At 43.2% G+C, this 23,534-nt stretch overlaps 1 protein-coding gene across 1 annotated transcript in view; it reads left to right on the forward strand.

Annotated features, from left to right (window-relative positions):
• Positions 1–23,534, forward strand: part of PALS1 (protein associated with LIN7 1, MAGUK p55 family member) — a 239,688-nt gene that overhangs the window by 120,796 nt on the left and 95,358 nt on the right. Inside the window, exons 6-9 of the mRNA XM_082242942.1 lie at positions 2,299–2,460; positions 7,709–7,786; positions 18,001–18,184; positions 21,622–21,693. Of these exons, the coding sequence (XP_082099068.1) occupies positions 2,299–2,460; positions 7,709–7,786; positions 18,001–18,184; positions 21,622–21,693 (496 nt within the window). The remainder of the gene's footprint in view (positions 1–2,298; positions 2,461–7,708; positions 7,787–18,000; positions 18,185–21,621; positions 21,694–23,534) is intronic.

Genomic DNA, 23,534 nt, shown 5'->3' on the forward strand with positions numbered 1-23,534 from the left:
TATATGAAAATATTCAAAAAAATAACAAATTGTGCTTAGTCGCCTATCACCTACCTGGTTCAATGATTCATAGCTCTGATTTGACTGTGCTAAACCTTTCTGCCTGGAGGGGCGTGCTATCCTTTCTGTTGAAATCATGTCCCTTCAGCATCTCTCGATCTTATTTTTTTGGTACTCTCTCACTTTTTTTCTCTGCTCGTAGTTCCCTTTTCCCTGCATTTACTGTTGACCCCTGACTCATAACTGACTTGTAAGCTCCCCTTAGAGCTGTTTACACTGTTAAAGCGGTAGTATCCCGCTTTTTGACACTTTTACCTACAGGTAAGCCTATAATAAGGCTTACCTGTAGGTACAAATAATATCTTGATGCATACTAGCTCATTATGCCTTTGTCTTGCAGGTTTTTTATTTTTTATTTTTTTTATTTTAGGGTTTACAACCGCTTTAAACAGACCTCACATTGTAAGCTCGCCTTATGTATTAATGGTTAAGGGCTTTTATTTTCTCCACCCTAATGGATTCCATTGGCCAGGAAATTCATTTATAGTGCCCATTACAATGATTGAATGCTCAAGCACTAAAAGCGTCTAGTTTTGGAGCATTTTTCTGCTCAAAAGCTCCTCTCCTGAATGTGCTGGTGATATGTTTTTTTTTTTTTTAAAAGTCTGTAAACGCTCAAAAAAACGCGATTTTGCTGCTTTGAATGGATCCAGCTCCACCCACTCTGCCATATGTCTACCACCTGATAATCCAGGCGTTGCCTTTGTAAAAAATTACCAAGGGGCTTGTCTGCTCTAGAAAATTTACTAAAGTGTGGCAACCTTGGTTAGACAATATGGCTTCTCGGGTGGCGGATCTGGCCTCCTTTCAGTTGTCTCTTTAATAGGTAAGTTATGAATATCTTATTTGGATTTGTAGAGAGCACTGTGTGTGTTTGTAGTGGGTGGTTGTATGTGTAGCTGTTTTTTTGCCTTGCTTGTTTTTACGGCTGATACGGCTAGCGCAGGTTTAATGTACAACTGACTCTGTCAATGGATGTACTATTCTAAGGATGGTCTATTATGTATTCTCCTGGTTCTTACCATTGCTGGGCTCTACGTAGCCGACGCTACTGCCGTCGCTGTGTTCAAATGGCATTTATTTGTTTTGTGTGCTTAAAAAAAAACAAAAAAGCTTATAAATGCCTTTAAGGCTGCATTCACATGTCACCGTATGGATCGCGGGCAGAATCGCCGCGATTCCGCCGGCGATCCGGAAATCATTGCAAATCGCAGGACGCCTGTGCGTTGCCCGTGATTTGCAATAGCACCCCAAATGCTGAGCGATGTTGCCGCGATTTCCGCCTGCCGAATCGCGGTAACATCGCGCGCCAAAAAAATTGCGGGATGCATTACGCCCAAAAAAGTACAAGAGCCTCTTTGGAGCGTAATGCGTCCTGCGATTTTTTTTTTGCGCGATGTTACCGCAATTCGGCAGGCGGAAATCGCGGCAACACCGCTCAAGCGTTTGGGGTGCTATTGCAAATCACAGGCAAGGCACATGCATCCCGTGATTTGCAATGATTTCCGGATCGCGGGCGGAATCGTGGCGATTCTGCCCGCGATCCATACGCTGACATGTGAATGCAGCCTAAAAAAAAGTCTAAACGCTACTCTTCTAATATGCCCGTTAATGCCCATGTGTGCATGGACACACAGGCAAACGTAGAGGAGCTTTTACAAGCTGGAAAAAAAAAACTAAAGAGCCAAAAATGCAGCTGAAGAGAAAGATGTAAAACAAAACAACTCATTCCCTGGCTTCTTCCTGCGATGCCTAGGAGAGGATGAAACTTCTGGCCTGGGAATGCTGAGGATCTAAGAATCTGAGTATTTGGGTATATCGGTGAGCTTTAAAACAAGGTTGCTCTGTTTTTACAAATTCTACCCTAATCTGGAAACGTCAAATGTCTGGCTGTGCATTGTACCCAATCAGCTTCTAGCTACAGCTTTGACTATAAAACCTCAAAGCTGATTGATTACTATGCACAGCTGCACCGGATTCTGTGTGCACCAGTTTTAGTAAATCTCCCGTTGTATAGATCAAGTATGCTGATTACAGTGATGAATCAATAGTGGGATGCCAGAGCAGACAGGCCAGCTCTTGAAGATGTCACCAGATGCTAGTGGATCTGCATCTGTGCATCTGGTGGCATGCATTTTACTCGAAAATCCATTTTAATATATTTTCACAGATTGCAGGTTTACTTTGCTATTGCATGCAACACTTTATTTCATTCTAAAGCTAGTTTGCTTTTTGCAGGGGGCCACAGTACGGAATGAGCTGGACTCTGTCATCATCAGCCGCATAGTGAAAGGAGGTGCAGCTGAAAAGAGTGGACTTCTGCATGAAGGAGATGAAATTTTAGAAATAAATGGTATTGAAATTCGGGGAAAAGATGTCAACGATGTCTTTGAACTACTGGTAAGTTGAAATGTATCACCATAAATTAATGAAATTTAAAAGATTTAAAGTTGGTCTAAATCCAGTTTTTTTTTTTTCCTTTTGGGGAGTGTGACGAAATGTAAAACCTCTGTCCAGAGTTTAATGTTGTGTCTTCACTGGGAGGTAAATCCCCCCCCCCCCAGTGACCATTATCACTGCGTCACAGGGCAATGGAAATGCTAACTATTACCCATGTCAACAGAACAGAGGGAAAGTCTTCCAAAGTGAGTGAACAGTTTCAATGGCAACTGTCTAAAAGGAGATTTCCCCTTATTTCACGTTGACTGGATGAGGTGAAATAAAATCTCCCCAGTGGGACACAGATAATAAAAAAATAAACTAACCTTTAGGTGTGTTACATTAACACACATGGTCATTCGTTACCATAATTGCATTAATACCCCAGAACACGCAGAAAAACATACCTGCTGTAATTTTTCCAATGCAAAGCACCACAAGGTACAGTAGTGCATTACCATGTTTTGCAGTACACTGCTATGCAGGGGTGTGAAGGGGTGTGTGTGTGTCTGTAGGCACTGTTCAGTGTGATGCAATACATTAATGTGAATGAGCCCTACCAATCCTTGTTCTGTCCACTACCTTAGGCACTTTATCGGCCAGGAAGGGCTCAATTTAAAGGACAATTTTAAGAAAAACGGGGACCAGTTTGAAGGGCAGCTTTGGTTAAAATTGGTTTCACCCATCATTTATTGGAGGATACTGGACTCTCTTCCTAATTGTGTGTATTTTGCAAATCAATAGAGACAGCTGCATGTACAGTATTGGCTGTATTTGTGCATTTGAAATACAACCTCTGTTTAGCTTGGCATCTTTAGGAGTTAATACATCTCTCTGCAGAATCTAGACTTGGTTACTAAAGATTCTTCTATCAAGCAGTTGCTGACATGTCATACCAGGCTTCCTAATCCATGGATATTCATCCCAGCAGCCAATGATTTGCAGGCGTTACCATATAGTTTTTTTCAATGTTGTCACTGTGATGGCCCTTGGCAATGTCCCCGTAATTGTAGGAGTCTTACCAGGCTTATTGTATTCTACACTGATAGACACGGCTGCATATGTGATGTCAAACCAGACCACTAAATAAGGAATTTAACCACAGCAATCTGTCTAGATGGGACTTCTGTTCACAGGCTGGCGCTGAAGATTCTCGTGGGCTTCTGAACCACTCTCTATTGCACTTTATGGCCCTTACTTTCACTTTACTGAGCTGTTTTTCACCATTACTGTAACGGCATCTCTGCTGCACAGATTTTACTTTGCACACTGCTACAGGCCCCTTTGACAAGGGACATAGCACAGTTTTCTCTCCAGCACAGCAGATTATCCCTTTTACAAAGAAGTGGGCTACTCCTCCCTTAGTGAACAGACAGGAAAATTTGAATGTGCACGCCCTAGGGGCTGTCCCTCCAGGCATAACCCCCACTGCCACAGCCCAGCACATCAGTTTGTTTCTGCCTAGAGAAGGAGTAAGACCTAGGTTTCCTGCTTGGACTCTGGTCTCAGTTTTTTATTTCTTTAAAGAATATTTAGCTAGTGTTCAGGGAAGAATTTTCCTGGTGATCTGCAAGCAACGATACCAGCTGGGGCTTCGCACTGGATAATTTAGATCCTTATGGTCCTCCCGAACTAGGCCTAGCCACGACGGTCCCCCTTTTCCGAAGGGGGACGAGCCTGCGAGCAGATGCCTTTACCAGGACGCGACAACCTGGAACGCCCTGAGTCGCAGCGTACCTCTAGTTTAAACATTTACTGTAAACTCTCATTGCCATGTGACAGCGCAAAGTAGGGATGCACTGATACCCTTTTTTTAACATAGAGCACGAGTACCAATACTGTTTTTTTTTTTTTTTTTTTTTTTATTAGTACTTGCCGATACCATTTACCGATACCTATTGCCTGGTTTGGAAGGTGGGGGAGGAGGAGTTAGGGAGTTGGGTGAGGGCAGGGGGCGGGGTAGTAGGGGGGTAACTGAGGACTGGGTGGGAGAGGGGAATAGGGTGCTAAGTTAGGGCAGGGTGGGGGGGGGGGTAAGTGAGTACAGGGTAGGGGGGAGTAGGGGGATAAGTGAGTGCAGGGTAGTTGAGGCTAGGGTGAGATAGGGGTTGCGGCTGGTTGGGAGGCAGCTTCTCATGCAGATGGATCCTCTGGAGCTGGGAGCCTGGGACAAACTGAGCACTGCTGATGCATCTTGTCCTGTCCCTTCCTTCTGGGCAACTGGGGCTAGGGAAAACTCAGTGGGGAACTGGATGTAGAGCAGGGACTCCAAATTGCTCAGTACTAATGAGCAAATCCCCTGCTGTGCAGCAATTTTTTTAAAAAAAAACTTTTCTTCTTCTGCCTGGGGACAGAAAGAAGACTATTTAACCACTTCCGGGTTTAGGCAAATAAATCTGCAGCAGCGCTCCCGACCTGCCCCAGTGTAATGATATAGAAGACGGCTGGCCTCCAATGTAATTGTGTGGAGTGCTGCTGCGGATTAATCCGCATAAACTCCAAAGTGGTTAAATAGTCCACTTTCTGTCCCCTGGCACCAAACTGAACATAAGAGACCCGGAGTCTCCGGGAGGTTTTTTTTTCTTTTTAAATTAGCTGCACAGCGGGGGGATTAGATCACCGGTACACAGAATTTTGAAGTCCCAACCTGCTCTTCCTCTGACCGACCCCCCCCCCCCCCCCCCCCCACTGAATTTTCAGAGCCGGGCCAGGGCGAGAGGGGAGGAGGCGGTGGGGAGGAGAATTGCACAGACAGCTGAAATGTCATTGGTTTTTTAGGACACGACGGCCCCACTCCTTAATAACCAATAGTTGCCGGCATTGTTTTCTTTACATTTCAGCTGTTAGCAGGGAAATCTTGCTGACCGCTAAAAGACCTGAGCCAGATGTTATCAGTTTCGGGTATTGGAGCATTTGCACAAGTACTGAAACCATTGCAAATACTTAGTATCAACATCAGTGCAACCCCTAGCGCAAATGGTGCCTTTCTCCTGATTTAAGATTGTGCCACACAAATTTTCATATGTACAGTGTCTTGCCAAAGTATTTACCCCCTTGACTTTTTTTTACCTATTTTGTTACATTACAGCCTTAAATTAAATGTTTTATTAATCTGAATTTTAGGTGATGGATCAGAACACAATAGTCTAAGTTGGTGAAGTGAAATGAGAAAAATATAAACATAAAACTATTTTTTAGAAATATAATATAGAAAATTTGCATGTGCATATGTATTCACCCCCTTTGTTATGAAGCCCATAAAATGCTCTGGTGCAACCAATTACCTTCAGAAGTCACATATTTAGTGAAATGATGTCCATCTGTGTGCAATCTAAGTGCCACATGGTCTGTCATTACATATACACACCTTTTTTGAAAGGCCCCAGAGGCTGCAACACCTAAGCAAGAGGCACCACTAACCAAACACGCTATGAAGAACAAGGAACTCTCCAAACAAGTAAGGGATAATGTTGTTGAGAAGTACAAGTCAGGGTTAGGTTATAAAAAAAATATCCAAATCTTTGATGATCCTCAGGAGCACCATCAAATCTATCATAACCAAGTGGAAAGAACATGAGACAACAGCAAACCCGCCAAGAGACGGCCGCCCACCAAAGCTCACGGACCAGGCAAGGGGGGCATTAATCAGAGAGGCAGCACAGAGACCTAAGGTAACCCTAGAGGAGCTGCAGAGTTACACAGCAGAGACTGAAGTATCTGTACATAGGACGGCAATAAGCCGTACACTCCATGACTTTATGGCAAAGTAGCCAGAAGAAAGCCATCGCTTTCAGCAAAAAACAAAATGGCATGTTTTGAGTTTTGCAAAAAGGCATGTGGGAGACTCCTAAAATGTATGGAGGAAGGTGCTCTGAGACTAAAATTGAACTTTTCGGCCATCAAAGAAAACGCTATGTCTGGCGCAAACCCAACACAACACATCACATCACCCAAGAACACCATCCCCACAGTGAAACATGGTGGTGGCAGCATCATGCTGTGAGGACGGTTTTCAGCAGCCGGGACTGGGAAACTGGTCAGAGTTGAGAAAAAGCTGTATGGTGCTAAATACAGGGATATTCTTGAGCAAAACCTGTACCACTCTGTGCGTGATTTGAGACTAGGATGGAGGTTCCAGCAGGACAATGACCCCAAACACACTGTTAAAGCAACACTTGAGTGGTTTAACACAACCTAGCCCCCAGCTACATCACTAGCCTTATCTCAAAATACCAACCTAATCTTCGTTCTTCTCAAAACCTCCTGCTCTCTAGCTCCCTCGTCACCTCCTTCCATGCTCCCCTCCAGGACTTTACCAGAGCATCTCCAATCCTATGGAACTCCTTACACATATATGTCCGATTATCTCCTACTCTATTAGCTTTTAGGCGATCTCTGAAAACCCTCCTCTTCAGAGAAGCCTATCTTACCCACACCAACAACTATACCTCCATTTTCTCCATCAGCCCACCCCCCCCACGGTTATTGCCTTTTGTTTCCCTTGACCCTCCCTTCTAGATTGTAAGCTCTAGAAGCAGGGCCCTCTAATTCTTCCTGTATTGAATTGTATTGTAACTGTATTGTCTTCCCTCACATTGTAAAACGCTGCGCAAACTGTTGGCGCTATATAAATCATGTGTGATAAAAATAATAATAATAATAATTAACACATGTAAATGTGTTGGAATGGCAATGGCCTAGTCATAGCCCAGACCTCAATCCAATAGAAAATCTGTGGTCAGACTTGAAGATTGCTGTTTAAAAAAACCCAAACTATCCAACTTGAAGGAGCTGGAGCAGTTTTGCAAGGAGGGATGGGGAAAAATCCCAGTGGTAAGATGTGGCAAGCTCAGAGATTTATCCAAAGCGACTTGGAGCTGTGATTGCTGGAAAAGGTGGGTCTACAAAGTATTTACTTTAGGGGGATGAATAGTTATGCACATTGACTTTTTCTGTTATTTTGTCCTATTTGTTGTTTGCTTCACAATTTAAAAAAAAAAAAAACTAAAAAACATCTTCAAAGTTGTGGGCATGTTCTGTAAATTAAATGATGCAAATCCGCAAACAATCCATGTTCCATGTTGTGAGGCAACAAAATACTTTTGCAAGGCACTGTATGTGGCACTGTATGTGACAACATTAAGTTTGATTCATAAGTCTGAATGTGCTAAATATTTAATCGGTTACTTTTTTGTTTTTGTTTTACTAGGCTGAAATGCATGGGACACTATCTTTTGTACTCATTCCAAGTCAGCAGTCAAAACCTCCACCAGCAAGGGAAACTGTGGTAAGTTTTCGTTACGTATACTATAGGAGTAATGGCACTGATCTTTACTAGCTTTATGTATCCTGCCCCCAGTTTCTCATTGTTTTTCTGCAGCAAGCCTCCAGTCTCCAACCAAACTTGTAGTATGTACATGGTCTCCAAACATCATTCCTTGTAGTATCTGCAGTGTTTGACAGTCCTCTCTAGCATATAATATACTAACATTTATGTGCTAGCCCTTGATGATCTAAACCTATATAGCAAAATTTATACTAACATTAGGTAGTGCTACACATCATAGCCTCTTACAAAATATCAACCACACATAATGAATTGTTTTATTAAGTTTTAATTTATACTGATTCAGAGAGCATTTTGCAATTCACATCAGTCTTTGTCCCAGTGAAGCTCACAACTTTAAAGTGATTATATATTTTTTAAATAACAAAAATGTACTTGCCTGCTTTCTGCAATGGTTTTGCACAGAGCAGCCCTGATCTGTTTCTCCTGGGCCCCCCAGCTGGTGCTCCCTGATGCGTCTCCTTTCTGAGTGCACCCATAGCAAGCCGCTTGCTATGGTGGCACTTGTGTGGACTTGATCCTGAGCCAAGCTGTATATGTCTATTGACACACAGCCTGTATAAGCCCCACTTCCCCTGCTCGCTTCTCATAGGATTTTATTGGCAGCAGCAGAAGCTGGTTGCTCCCATTGCTGCCTCTATATCCAGTAAGAAGAAAGAGTGAAAGAAATGCCATTGCTCTCTGGCACAGCGCTGAATCCAGATTGGACTCGGGTTAGTATTGGAGGGGAGCTAACTGTGGAAGTTTTCTCTTTAATGCAGAGAACACGTTGAGGTAAAAAAAAAAAAAAAAAAAAATTTACGGTGATTGCAAGCGTTTGTTTTGTAAAACAGTTCATTCAGTTTAAAATGGAAATGAAAGGCAAAACATTTGTGTATAGATATTAAAGAACATTATTAATACCTCTTTTTCTTTCGTTCGATGGACACATCGCTCAATAAATCATAACTAGTGGGTTATAAATCATAACTAGTGGGCTCCAGGAGTAGGACTAGGCAGAACAAAAAAAACCTGGCTATGCCCATGGGCCGTTCTCAGCTAGTATATAACCCTCCTCTCTGCTCTAGGTAATCCGTTTTAATCTGTCTAGTCAGGATTAAGGACCTAGGCTTTCGGCTGGGATCTCTGGTCCCAGCAATTTTCTCCTTCCTTTCATCTGTTGTTTTCTCTTGGGCACCTGTATGGTCACTTTTGCCACCATGGAATTTAAATTTACTACTTTTGGTTCGCTAGAAACCTCCATTTGAGAATATTCAGGGGATTCCCTTGCCTAGGTTATCCCAGAAGGTGACATTCTTGGTAACTATTACTTTGGCCCGCAGGATATCGGAATTGGCGGCATTATCCTGTCGCAGTCCCTATTTAGTGGCCCATAGGGCTAAAGTGGTTCTTCGTTCCTGTCCATCATTCCTGCCCAAAGTTGTCTCTGACTTCCATATGAATGAGAACATTTTGTTGTCTTCCTTGTGTCCCAAGCCGGCTCAGCCCGAGGAATTTTCTTTGCATACTTTGGATGTGGTTTGTGCAATTCGGCTGTTTCTGGCAGCTACTGAGTCTTTTCGGAGGTCAGACTCGCTTTTTGTGGTTATGGATGGACCAAGAAAAGGGCTGGCTGCTTCTTCGGCTACCATCTCAAGATGGACCAGACAGACAGTGTCTCAGGCCTATTCCATTAAAGGTCAGGTTCCACCTTTCCCTGCCACTGCACATTTTTACTCGGGCGCTGAGTGCTTCTTGGGCCTTCCATCATCAGGGATCAATATCGCAAGTTTGCAAGATGGCCACTTGGTCGTCCGTGCATACATTCACAAAATTCTATAAGGTAGATACTTTGGCATCTGTGGATGCTTCTTTTGGGCGCAAAGTTTTGCAGGCTGCTGTTTAAGAGGGGCTTTTCCTTTTTGAGTGGTGTTTTTTTTCTTTAAACCTTTATTTTTCAGACTGGACTCCTGTGTCCTGGTTAAGGGCTCTTGTGTTTAGCCTTGGGTTATTTTCCCCACCCCTCCTTTTCTTTTTGGCACTGCTTTTGGACGTCCCACTAGTTATGATTTATGGAGCGCTGTGTCCGTTGATGAATGAAAGAGAAAATGGGATTTTTTGGACTTACCGTAAAATCCATTCCTCGTTCGATGGACACAGCACCCACCCCTCTATGGAGTTCTGATACTTATACTGCTTCTAATACTGCTTGCTACTAAACTGATTACCTTGAGCAGAGAGGGGGGTTATATACCAGCTGAGGACGGCCCATGGGCGTAGCCAGGTGTTTTTGTTCTGCCTAGTCCTACTCCTGGAGGAGGCAATATAACCCACTAGTTATGATTTATGGAGTGCTTTGTCCATCGATGAACTCCGAGAAATGGATTTTACGGTAAGTACAAAAAATCGAATTTCTCTTTCGTTCATTGACAGACACAGCTCCAGAATCTTTTTGACCATTGGGTTATGCTGCCCCCTACAGGAGTAGGACATTAGGCAGGAAAAACGTTATTATTCCTAAGGGACAGTCCCATGGGATATACTCCCACTTCCTGCTATAGACACTTTTTTTTTTCTGCCTAGTCAGGAATAAGGACCCTAGTGCCTTGCTGGGATCTCTGATCCTGGCATTTTTTCCATTTTAAATGGAATTTCTCTTTTGTTCATTGACGGACACATTGACGGACACAGCTTCATATCATCTTTGACAGATGGGTTATGCTGCTCTTCCTAGGAATGGGAAGCTAGGCGGAAAAGGTAAACAAAGCTCAACTACGCCTATAGGGCAGTCCCAGGGGGTATACTCCCACTTCATGCTCTAGGATCTTGTTTTTTTTCTGCCTAGTCAGGAGTAAGGACCTAGTTCCTTGCTGGAACATCTGGTCCTGGTATTTTTTTCCCTAATTTAAACTGAACTTTTTTCCTTTTTGTTGTTTTCTCTTCTACAATAAAGTCTGTTCCTGTGAGAACTACAATCAACTGCCGGACTGGGTGACGCACTGGATGTCCTAGATCCTTATGGTCATCCCAGTCTGGCCAGCGAGCACATGCAGACCTCAGCTCCGCGCTAGGTCAGCTGTGACATAGCCCCACTGGATGGGGGCTGGCTTGCGAGTGGAACACCTCGCGAGGACGCGGGGCCCTCCCAGGGTCGGTAGGTCTTCCAGGGGCCCTTCCTACCCATGCCCCCCCCCACTCCTCACTAGCAGGGTTCCCCCTGCATGCGCTCCCCCTCCCCTATTCCCGTGAAATGCTGAGCTGTACTGGTGATTTTATTGGTGATTTTATTCTTTATTTTATGGTGTTATTCTTACATGGGGTTGAAAAAACTGTCACCTCAGTGAGGTGAGGTAAGCTGTGACTGAAGGGGGGATGTGGAAACACGCTGAGCGGCCAGATGCCTGCTTTGGTATGTTGAGTCCTGCGGGTGGTCCCTACAAGGCCCCCTGGCCGTGTACAGTACCTCCATGGGGTCCTGGGATTCGTGCGACGCCACCATTTTCTTGTAGCCACATGTGCTGCAGCTCGGTGGCCATTTTCCTGGAGATTGGCGGCCATGTTTTTGGTGGTTTCTTTAGGTAATGCAGCAGCCATTTTCTTGTAGCCGCATGGAGTGGTGCTCAGTGGACGGCCTCTAGTGACAGCATGGCCGTATCCTCTTCCTCTCGGATCGGCGTGCTGCAGGCTATTGGCACTCTTTCCCCACTCTGGGGCGGTTGCTGTGTTGCTGGGACCTGTGCTACCATGGGAGTCAGCGGTGGGGGTTTCCAAAGTCTATTTGATAAATTTACACTGTTTTTCCTACTGTCGGCCCCAGCGTGCCATGGAGCCTATAGAACATGTCTCACCACCTGACCAGCTCTCAGAGGGGGGGGGGGGGGGTCCCACTCTGCTATGGCAGCCATGATGGCGTCCCTGTAGTCTCTGGTATCTAAAGTGGACATGGTCTTACAAAAGAGATCTGGTAAAAAGCGCACTCCGCCTTTACCTGTTTCCTCTGCCTCCTCAGATTGAGGCTGATTTAGACACTGCGGACACGAGTCACCCACGGGAACTGCGTTTTACGCACTTTGAGTGCTCTGATAGTGAGGATGATTCCTCTTCCACCACCTCTGCATAAGAAAAGGCGCTTGTAGAGGCACTGCTTGTATCGGCACTGATTGTATCAGTGCAGATACAAGTCCAATGGAGGACACAGCGGATGCTGCTCCAGCTGTACCAGTGCAATTTGACACCCGCAGGCCATCCAGAGTGTTCCCCTTTCCTGCCTATTTAGACAAGATTGTCGCTACGCAATGGGGGTCCCCGAAATGAATGGTTGGGATACCTAGGCATTTCGCTAGGAGGTATCATTTTGAAAAGTCCCTCCTAAAGAAACTGACAGTGCTACCAGTGGTGAACTCTCAGGTTTCCAGGCTAAATAAAGTCACGTTATTACCAGTGGAGGACACTCCGTCCTTTAAAAACCCTGCTGATAGGAAGGCTGAATCCTTGGTCCGCCATCTTTTTACCATGGCAGGTTCAATCCTGAGGCCAGTGTTTGCCATAACCTTGGTCTCCCAGACCTTGATGAAGTTTTGGTCTTCGCCTCCGTTTCTTTCCTTCTAACCTGCGTTTGTCCCTAGATTGCCTGCGAGGTCTCCTCGTGGCGGTGCAAGATTTGCTCTTACATGGGGTCATTGTACCACTTCCGAAATCGGAACGCTTTCAGGGATTTTTTTTCAAGCCTATTTGCTGTTCCCAGAAAGGAAGGCAAAGTTCGTCCAATCCTCGCCCTCAAGACCTTGAACTGCTTTGTGCTGGTACAAAAATTCAGTTTGCACGGTAGTGGCATCCCTTCATCAAGGGGATCTTCTGGCCTCTATAGATATCAAGGACGCTTACCTTCATTTTCCAATATATGTTGGGCATCAGCGTTTTCTTCGCTTTGCCGTGGGCGAGGAGCATTATCAATATAATTATGAGTCAGTGATATAATTTTAGGGACACTTGTTGTTCTTTACCTGCACACGTACTTCGAAAATATACGAATGCCCCAATCTGCTATGCTGATAACAAATTAGAACAACTTCACTCTATTTACTACAATTTTTTCACACTATCCAGCCTGCATCGGGTTTTCCAACAGATCTGAGGCTGGCCATACATGTTCAATTCTCTTGTACAATTGTCTGTTAGATTTACCACAAACCACATAATACGAGGTCAAAGATAAACAACACTTTCACTTGTATCCAATTAGGTAGGCCTTTGTACTACATAGTTGAAGGTAAATTTCAAGAAAATTGTACTGAAAATTGTATAATGTATGGCCACTCTTACAGTCAGGAGAAACAGCCCCTATGCAGTTAAGATGAAGGGGGTGGGGGCTCAGCATTAGGATGGCCATTGCTTGCTGCCACATTTCTCAGTCTCTGTATAGTTGATCTTTTTTCTATATGCTACTGAGCCATGGCCACTGTAGACAATTGTGGTGGCTCCATAAAGACTGGAGAGCATGAATAAGATGTTCTATGGAATGAAAATAGAGGGTCTATCTTGTGGTCTGGATCTATTGTTTCAGTTTTGTACGAAATTGTACTTAACCCTTTCACATCTAGGGGTACAACAAATCGAAATGCCTAAGCACAATTTTGCAGTTTTGGCCTGTGTAAGTAAAACCGTGCATATCATCACAACTGCTAGATATATATAGGTTTCCTAACGATCGCAACGATACCACGTATTACATAGTTACGTTAGTAGTTGAGGTTGAATAAAGACTATAGTCCATCCAGTTCAACCTGTGTGTGTGGACGCAATCATCTCACATACCCCTGAATGTTATGATCCTTGAGATGTACGCCCAAGAGTCTTTTAAAAATAGCCATACTCCCTGCAGCTACTACCACTTGTGGTAGAGAATTCCACAATCTTGTAGCCCTTACTGCAAAAAACCCCTGCGCAGCGTAAGGTTAAATATCTTCTCCTCTAATCGCATTGTATGGCCACGTGTCCTCATGCATTCGTTGCGACTGAACAGTTTTTTTTTTCTGTGCTGAAATCACCGTTGTGGTACTTGTATATGCTATCATGTCCCCTCTCAGGCGTCTCCTTTCCAGGGAGAATAAATCAAGCGCTTGTAAGCGCTCTTCATAATTAAGGTCCTCCAATCCCCTAATCAGTTTAGTTGCTCTCCTCTGGACTCTCTCCAGCTCCAACACATCCCTTTTGAGTACCGGCGACCAGAACTGTACAGAATACTCCAGATGTGGTTGACAAGTGATTTATAAAGTGGTAGGATTATAGATTTATCACTGGAATACATCCCCTTCCTTATGCAAGTTAATATTCTTTGGCAGCTGCAGCTTGACATTGCATGCTATTACTAAGTCTATCTTCCACTAAGACTCCCAGATCTTTCTCCATTTTTGATTCCCCCAGGGGTCCCCCCCAAAGTGTATTGTGCTTTTATGTTTTTAGTCCCCAAGTGCAATACCTTACGCTTCTCCACATTAAACCTCATTTGCCATGTCGTTGCCCACTCTGTTATTTTGTTCAGATCATTCTGTAAGATTTCTGCCTCACTATGTGAAGTTATTGCCCTACTTAATTGCGTGTCATCTGCAAAAACTGATATCGAACTACTGATCCCGTCCTCAATGCTATTTATGAATAAATTGAACAAAATTGGTCCTAGGACTGAGCCTTGAGGGACCCCACTTACCACCCCAGACCAGTCTGAGTACACGTTATTTATTACCACCCTTTGGACATACCAAACCTACCATACGTATATGGTATTTGTTGTTTGTACCTGTAATACAGCCCAGAAGCAATAGTGTGCATTTTTCGTCCTACCTAAAACACTAACTGGTACTAATGCTAATTTAAAACAAAATCGTGTCCAAAATATACTATGCATTGTATCCTTCTCCATTCACAGAAAGTAGAAACACAAGGGTGGACTTTACAGTGACTGATCACTGTGGTAACCAATCAGAGGCTACCACAGCGATCAGGTGACCTGAAATTGGGAGATCTGGGTTCTGATCGTTAGTACGGAGCCCAGGGCTCTCGATGGAAAAACACATATATGCGGCCACACCTAATAAAGCCCAGTGCAGTGAGGCCACATTTGTGTTACTTTGGCGGGAAGGGGTTAATCTTTAAAGTTTCTCGTGTGCGAAGAGTAAGATATGTGCATATGTTACATATTGCTGTGGGGTCTATCTGCAGAACTGCATCAAGGTTTATATTTGGTTTGAGTATATATACTCCATTTATTTCCAGTTTTACTTGAATTGTTCAGAAAATAGCTAAAACTCGAGTTACCCTTTAGCATTTCTTATGAATGGAAGGGCTCTCGTCCTTAAAAATAGTGTGCTTTTTTTTTAATAATCATTTCAAATCAGTGTGTACAAAAATAGAATGGGAATTATATCAAAAGACTTTACATTTTTGGTATTTGACCCCCACTAAACTTTACAAATTTTACCCCTTAACTCCAGCATTTTGTTGGAGAGAGTGTGGTGTAAATCGATTAGAGCATTTTGGAACTAAATATTCTCTATGATCTCAGAAGTCGTGGAAAAAAACATAATTCCAAGTCCTGAGATGGTTATCTTGCACCTAAATATCCATGAGATACATATAAAGTACCGAGTAGTGGTTTTACATCTTTTATTAGCGGCAAAACTCTTAATCATAAGAAGATGGAAATCTCAGGAGAGACCATCTCCATCTGATATTGTTACATTACTTAATCAGCAATGTGAGATGGAAAAAATGATGGCTACTATAAGTTCGGTGAAGAAAATATTTGCGGTTAGATGGAATCCATGGCTAAACAATCTAAGATGTATGGTGACAATGGATTAGATAAGGTATATGTGTTAATGTAAGGATTGCTTAGTAGGAATGAATTTATTGATCTTGAGGTAAAATGTGAATGGGCTATGAGGAATAGGTCTCTCCGCTGCCCCATTGTGTGACGGTTAAACTGAGTTGGATGGAAGGTGGAAACCCTATTGTGTGACGGTTAAACTGAGTTGGATGGAAGGTTCCCCTTTCCTATATCTCTCCCTGTCCTTTCCTCCTTTCCTCTTCTCCCCCTCCCCCCCTTTTTTTTTTTTTGAGGTAAAATGTTATGATCAATAATTTTATTGCAACATTTTATGTTGATATTTTGCTGTTTTGTTTCTTTTGTGTATGTGTATTATTATTATTTTTTTTTTTTTTTGGAAAATTACAATAAAAGAGATATTGAAAGAGAAAAATGCAATAAACAACCAAAATATACAATAACCCAATATATAATGTCTCAATAAATATATACTGGTGAACAAATCAGTAAATAAAAATTCATTCATATAAAATATGTTCCACAATCGCAAACAAATATTATTATTATATAGTATTTATATAGCGTTGACCGTTTACGCAGCGCTTTACAACTTGAGGGTAGACAGTACAAATACAATAGACTTTAATACAGTAGGAATCCGAGGGCCCTGCAAAAAATTGAATGGTAATGCAAGCAATTCTTAAAACATGTTTGCGTACAGCATATGCAATAGGTAAATAATCTGGAGTGTTAGGGTCCTTTCACACTGTCCGCTCCATCGGCGGAGTCAATTCTGCTCAGTGGGGGATCGATCCGCCGATCCCCGCTGAGCAGGGGGATGACAGCTGTGTCTCCGCTCTGTGTGCGGAGATGGAGCTGTCAGGTCCCCGCTGTCCTCTATGTGGGAATCGGATGAGAGCGGACCGCCTGTCCGTTCTCATCCGATCCGCTGGACGGATGGAAAATAGGGTTTCCATCCATCTGGATTTCACGGACAGAATCGGATCGAATAACAGCGGGTGTCAGCGAACATGTCTCCGCTGCTCCATCTGATCAGGTACGCCTGAAAAACCGACAGGTGGATCTGATCAGATTGTTCGTGTGAAAGGGGCCTTACAATATATACAAGTTTTTGTTTTTTTCTACCTAGTAGTTGACTTGCAGATTGTGAAAAACTCTAGTTCTTTTTTGTGTGTTTCTCATTTCTTATTATGTGTTTGAGGATTGCAAGGTTTAATCTAAGGAAGGTTCTAAGGGTGTGTTGTGTAAAGAGCAGAGCTGGAATGGGTAGGAGAAGTTAGGTAGGTAGGATTCCATTTTTTTATTGGCAATGCGTTCTTGGTCTTTGTAAATGTTTTAAAATTAAGTTAACAAAAAAATAAAATAGGTGGTGGGGGCAGTAATGCGAAGGGAAAAGGGAGGGTTTAGAATAAAAAAAAAAAAGGAATGTTGGGTAAGGCACGCATTTTACAGGTTCTAGTAAATGCCTCCTTCAGGGATGCCTGATCCATTTTTAGGGAAAGGTAATTACCAAACCCATGGTTCAACGCCACACTTGATTCTTACAACCCACATGGATGACCCAAGTGCTGACTACCACAGCCCATCTCCACTCAAACAAAAGAAAACATAAGCCGTGCTCCAAAACTTAGCAACTCTTTCTATATTTAATTTGTCAAAAGACAAAAACTACATACAATCCTCCCTCAACCACCTTCCTTAATGCGTTTCACCACTGCTGGCTTGCTCAGAAAGATAGGGGAAGTTTGCAGCGATCTGCAAGTACTTGCTGACTGTGCGGAGCACCACGAATAGCTGTGGCCGCTAGCGACCTGTCATTATAGTGAAAAGGCAGGCGGCTGCACGTAGATGTTATCATCCACAGCTGTAAAAAAAAAAAAAAAAAAAAAATTTGCTGCCACTGCAATTTGCGCTGGCCCTAATGGCAGATATGAATGTAGCCTTACTGCCAACTATTAGACAAAAAGTCCCATTTTAGGAAATTATCCTTTTCCAGGATAAAATCTTTATCTTCAGTCCTGATAAGCTGTAGAATTTAACATGTATGACTATTTATAACCTATATAAAGCTGCTTGAGTTTTTGCCACTTTTAATGCGATAGATTAATAGAAATGGAGGAGAACTATAACATCTTAGAGATTGTTGTGTACGAGTGCTTCCATTGTAGATCTTATATGTAAAAGATCTGCATCTGTGAATTTCATAATTTCTTTATGTATAAACTAAATTGCAGTTAAGATTTACCAATTAATTACAGTGTTACCTTCTACCCTTTCTTTACACTTTCTTACATTATGCATATATAATAAAACTTTTTTTTCCCCCAAGATCCATGTGAAAGCACATTTTGACTATGACCCTACTGATGACCCATATGTGCCATGCCGAGAACTCGGTCTATCCTTCCAGAAAGGAGATATTCTTCATATTATCAGCCAGGATGACCCCAATTGGTGGCAGGCTTACAGGGATGGAGATGAAGATAATCAGCCTCTTGCAGGGCTTGTACCAGGTAATGGTGCAATTTTATTTTTTTTTATAAAGTGCCTTTTGAAATTTGGTGATGGCTTGGTAAACTATATACCTTATCTCCCAAATTTGTTTATTATCTATTAATAATACATTCATGTTAAAAAAAAAATGAATACTCCATAAAACCTTTTTTCTTTTCGTACATCACAGGACACCGAGCCATAAATCATAATATATGTGTTATATAGCCACCTACAGGTGAAGGACACTGGCATCCAAACAGAAAGGATATCCCCCTATATAACCCCTCTCACACAGGAAGTATCTCAGTTTCTTCGCCAGTGTCTAAAGGTGATGGTCATGGTGGAGATTCTCCCCACATTTTCTTCAATAGAAGATTATGCTATATACCCCAATCAAAGATCACTGAATCTGAGGGGGATAGCTATCAGATCCATCTAAGAAAGTCAGTGGACTAAAAAGATGGTACCTGAGCCTCGGGAAGCAGATACAAGGTTTTGCCTGTAATGTTGTCCTTTTTAGGCGCTGGACCCTGGGATCTGGACCCTTGGTAATACCAAACCCCAAAGGCGCTCAGTGCAGGGTGCTCTACAGGTCCAAGGCCGTGCCCCCTCTTAAACAAAGGGACCCAGTCCTTGAAGGTCGCCAAGACAAAGCTCACCGTGATGGGTGAGGATTGGATTCCTGTTTCAAAGCAGAATCCTGCGGCAGGACTAATAAGTCCAATTTAAAATATTTACACAGCAAATGTAAATATTTTATGCATTGTTCCCTTTAAAAGATAACAGAGACCGAGTGCAGTGTGAGTCTCCACATGAGACTATAAATGTTAAGCTATGCAAAATACATCTTGTTAAAAGCTCTGGCCTTTCCTCAGTGAATTCCTAAATGTGCCAAATGTATCAATTGTGATTATATGAGCTTGTGCAGTTGTGGGATTGATGCAAAGTTTGTTTAAACATTATTTCTTTGCTTATTGTTTGACACACTGTTTTTGGCCTGGGCTGATCACCTGAAAGGTATCAGCTGTGACCAACAAGATTCAGCCTAAGCTGTTTTCACCCCATGTTTCTGTTTTCGCCTTGGCGCATAAGTGTTCGTCCCCTCCTTTTGATAGCGTGTTTGTGGTAAAGGCCCATTCATGCACACATGAATCTTCGCCTTTTCACACAGGCGTACACCGCATGGAGGGCGTGTTTGAATGCAATTGGTGTGCACGTGGATGCCAGGAAGCATGCCGCACATTCGCAGTACAGCATAATAGGACACGATTTATAAGGAACTGTTGCCTACGCACCAGCCTCGATCAGAAACTGAAGGGGACACAGAGCAGCAGCGGCTGGGTTGCGTGAGTCACTGTGGGTGTATGTTTCTGGCACAAAACAGGGCCTGTATCTTGGAAAAATCAGTGCTTTGTGTGATAAGCTGTATAAGCTTGGCACAAGTCTTGAGTATACTGAAGTTAGCACCTCAAGTTTGCCTTGCTATAAAGTAGGGATGCACCGATCCGATATTAGGATCGGATATCGGCACCGATATGGCCATAATAGCTGGATCGGGGGATCGGTAAAATTAACAGATCCACGGGCCGATCTGGTTTTGCTCTTTACATAGCTGTGAGGGAGCAGAGAACAGCTGTCGAAGAAAAAAAAATAAAAAGAGCCTCCTGCAAATGCCTGTCAGTCTCCCAGTTTAGTAAACACAATGAATACAATGTATCTTTTCGTTCTGTCTGCCGGAGGAGGGAAGTTTAACCTCTTAAATCTCTTAAATGCACAGTTATAAGTTATACCAATACCGATCCGGAAGTATTATTTTGTTATAAGCTCACAAAACAGTACCTCCGGATCGGACTCGGGATCGGGACCAAAAAAGTCGGATCGTTGCATCCCTACTATAAAGCAATGTCTGCCCGAAAAAGGGCTGGGGGAGGCACAGTTGGAAGGGGCACTGTAATGCCACCGTCAGACCTTGAAGGTTCTAGCCTTGCTTCCTCTGTGTCTATTTCCCCTGAAGAGCTGGAGGCACCTAGCCAATCTGAGGCATTACGGTTGTCAGGCATAGTAGCTTCTCCAGGTGCTTCTGCCACAACCTACGTCGCCAAGGACGATTTGGCATTGGCATTAGCGAGCCTTGAGAGTAAGATTGCTGGCATGATTGCAGCATCTCAAGGAGGGAGGAAACCTGATAGATCCCCCTCACCTGAGCCACTCCCTGAATCAGTTCAGGATTGGGCAGAAGATGTGGAAAAATTTGCTGAAGATGATCCTATGGATGGTCAAGCTGAGGTTTCCATTTCTGGGGAGTCAGAGTCAGAGGAGTCTTTATCAGCCTCTCAAGCCCAGAGATTGTTGGTTCAGTCTCTTACTAAAATGATCCGGTTTGGATACAAATTTCCTCCCTTAGAGACGGCTGAAGTCTTTTTCCTCTCTAGGCTCATTGCACCCTCCTCATAGTCCTCGGACGTTTCCCATACATCCGCTCTTGGAGCAAGAAATGTATAATGATTGAGATCATCCTAATAGGATTTTTGTTGCTTCTAAAGGGTTTTCACTATTGTATCCTATGGAGGAAAAGTTTACTAAGAAATGGAATATACCCACTGTGGATGCTGCCATTTCTTCGGTTAACAAGAGTTTAACCTGCCCTGTGGATAATGCCCAGGTTTTTAAAGATCCAGCAGATTTGCTGTTGAAGGATCTGCGATACAACCAGCAGTAGGGGCCATAGGAGTTTGTTAGTCTTTAAAAAAGCCTGTATGAACCGAGTGTCCAAGACCGTTCCTTCTCAAGGAGAGTCTGTGGAAGATTTGTCAGATCTACCTCGCACTTTGTTTTGCAGTGGATGCTCTTACGGACTTCATAAGGCAAATGTCACGGTTTGTTTTGATGACAGTGCATATGCGCAGAATCCTTTGGTTAAAGAGCTGGTCTGCGGAATTGCCATGTAAAAAGTGGCTGGCTGGCTACTCTTTTCAGGGGGAAAGCCTTTTTGAATGAAATCCGTTTTTCATTCATTTTGTCACATATGCCTAGTGCAAATAGTTCAGGCAAGAAACCCATTACCCTTTCAATTAATCCTTCCTTCGGAAGAATTTTCCAAACTGTTCCTTCGATTTTTCAGCTCTGAAAAGTTAAAACCAATTTTCTATTTGTGCCCATTAACTGGAAGAAAAACGAAACGAACGGACCAAATGACACATTTTCAAACAATTTTTCAGCTAGTGTATGGCCAGCATAAGGGGTGCCTATAGGTAAAAACAAACTGTAGCTTTGACCGAATTTGGTTAATGCCCTTGCTATAGGTGTAGGCCATTTACATACATCCTGAAGCCTGACTGAAAAACTCCCAAAGATTGCACTTTACTGTCTTCAAAGCATTATATTTTTTACTTATTTGTTATACAGCTTTTGTGAGTGGATCTGAAATATTTTTTTTTTATTTTTGCTTTCACAGGGAAAAGTTTCCAACAGCAGAGGGAAGCAATGAAGCAGACAATAGAAGAGGATAAAGAGCCTGAAAAATCAGGTAAATGTAAATTATAGAACCTCCATGGTTCCTACTTGGTCAAGTGTCTTAAATTACATGCAAGATTCTTAGATTCACCTTGGTGTTACATTTTTTAAATCTGTGTATATTTTAAATATGAGTCTGTATATACTTAGTGTGACTCTGGAAGCCGCATTTTGCATGTGCATGGCAGCCTATTCATTTGAATGGGCTGCTGCACCTTCTGAAAATGCAGGGAAAAGGACCCTGCTCCATTTTTAGAAAATGCTGTCCACACAGAAATCGCAAGTGCAGTGTATTTCCTAGTGCTGCAGTTTCCAGTGTGTGGGGGTGCCATTACAATTAATGGCACCCCCTCCTGTCTCCTAAATGCCAGCACGTTTTTTGTTTTTGCTGCGGGAACAGATGCAGCGGCAATCACCTGCACAGGTGTGAACCTAGCCTTATTCACATTCAGCACATCTCTGAAATAGTGTACAGCCGTGGCCAAAAGTTTTGAGAATGACACAAATATAAATTTTCACAAAACGGAAAATTTATATCAATACTTACCGTAATTTTCCTTTCCTGATAGAACTCCATGGCAGCACACGTATGGGTAGGCTCCGCCTCCTCTCCTACCCTATAGGACCCCACTCCCATAAATTTTTGCTCCAAGACAGGAGCCGTGTTCCATATATAGACTACTCCAGCAGATGGGAGGGAACTCCTGCTGCCATGGAGTTCTATCAGGAAAGGAAAATTACGGTAAGTATTGATATAAATTTTCCGTTTTCCTGACAGACTCCATGGCAGCACACGTATGGGAAATAACTAGCCATACACACCCGGGTGGGCAACTGCTGGTCAAACAGAAATAGGTTTAATTTGCACCGTCAACAGACAAAATCTTTAAACCAAAATCAACTGAGGATAAAGAAGCAGGTTCAACACAATAGTGTGACATGAAAGTGTTAATTGAGGACCATGAGGCCGCTCTGCAAATGACATCTGGTGCAACATGAAGGGAAGCCGCCCAAGACGTAGAAATCCCTCTGGTGGAATGAGCCGTCACCACTTCCGGAGGAGCCAGTCCCTTGGCTCTATATGCCCACTGGATGGTCTGAACTATCCAGCTAGAAATTGTTCTGGAAGAAGCCCTCTTGCCTCTGTTCTTTCCATAAAAGAGAACAAATAGATAGTCTGACTTGCGAAAGGAAGCTGTGAACTTCAAGTATGTTTGAAGGACTTCGCCCACATCCAACGGATGGGTACTCTGGTCATCTTGAGACTTGAATGTGGGTAAAACAATCTCTTGGTTGACATGAAAAACTGAATTTACCTTCGGATTGGACCCTAGCATAGGGACCAGGACAACCCGATCAGGAAAAAATGTCAGAAAAGGTTCTTTGCAACCTAGATCACTAATTTCAGAGACACGTTTAGCCGATGTGATGGCTACTAAAAAGGCCGTCTTCATAGACAGATTCTTAAGGAAGAAGGAATCTCCATGTTCCAAAACTGTCGTTGAGAGAAACTCAAGGACTAGTGGAAGGTCCCATTTGGGGAACCTGGGTTTCCTGGGAGGTCTCATTCTTGACGCACCTCTGAAAAACTGCCGGACCAGAGGATGTTTTGCCCATGAGGTCCCCGTGAAGGCAGAGATTGCTGAGATCTGTACTCTGAGAGAGCCAACAGCCAGAGATAGGTCTAAGCCTGTCTGGAGGAACCCCAGAATGTGATGGATCTTAGGATTAGTGATGAAATCGGACTCATTAGACATGTAATCCTCAAACTTAGACCAGATCCTCTCGTAGACTTTGTTGGTGCCCGGTCTCCTGGCACTCATCATTGTGGACATTGCCGCACTTGGACAGCCA

This window comes from Pelophylax lessonae, assembly GCF_965119305.1.
Source record: "Pelophylax lessonae genome assembly, chromosome: 13".
NCBI classification, from domain to species: domain Eukaryota; kingdom Metazoa; phylum Chordata; class Amphibia; order Anura; family Ranidae; genus Pelophylax; species Pelophylax lessonae.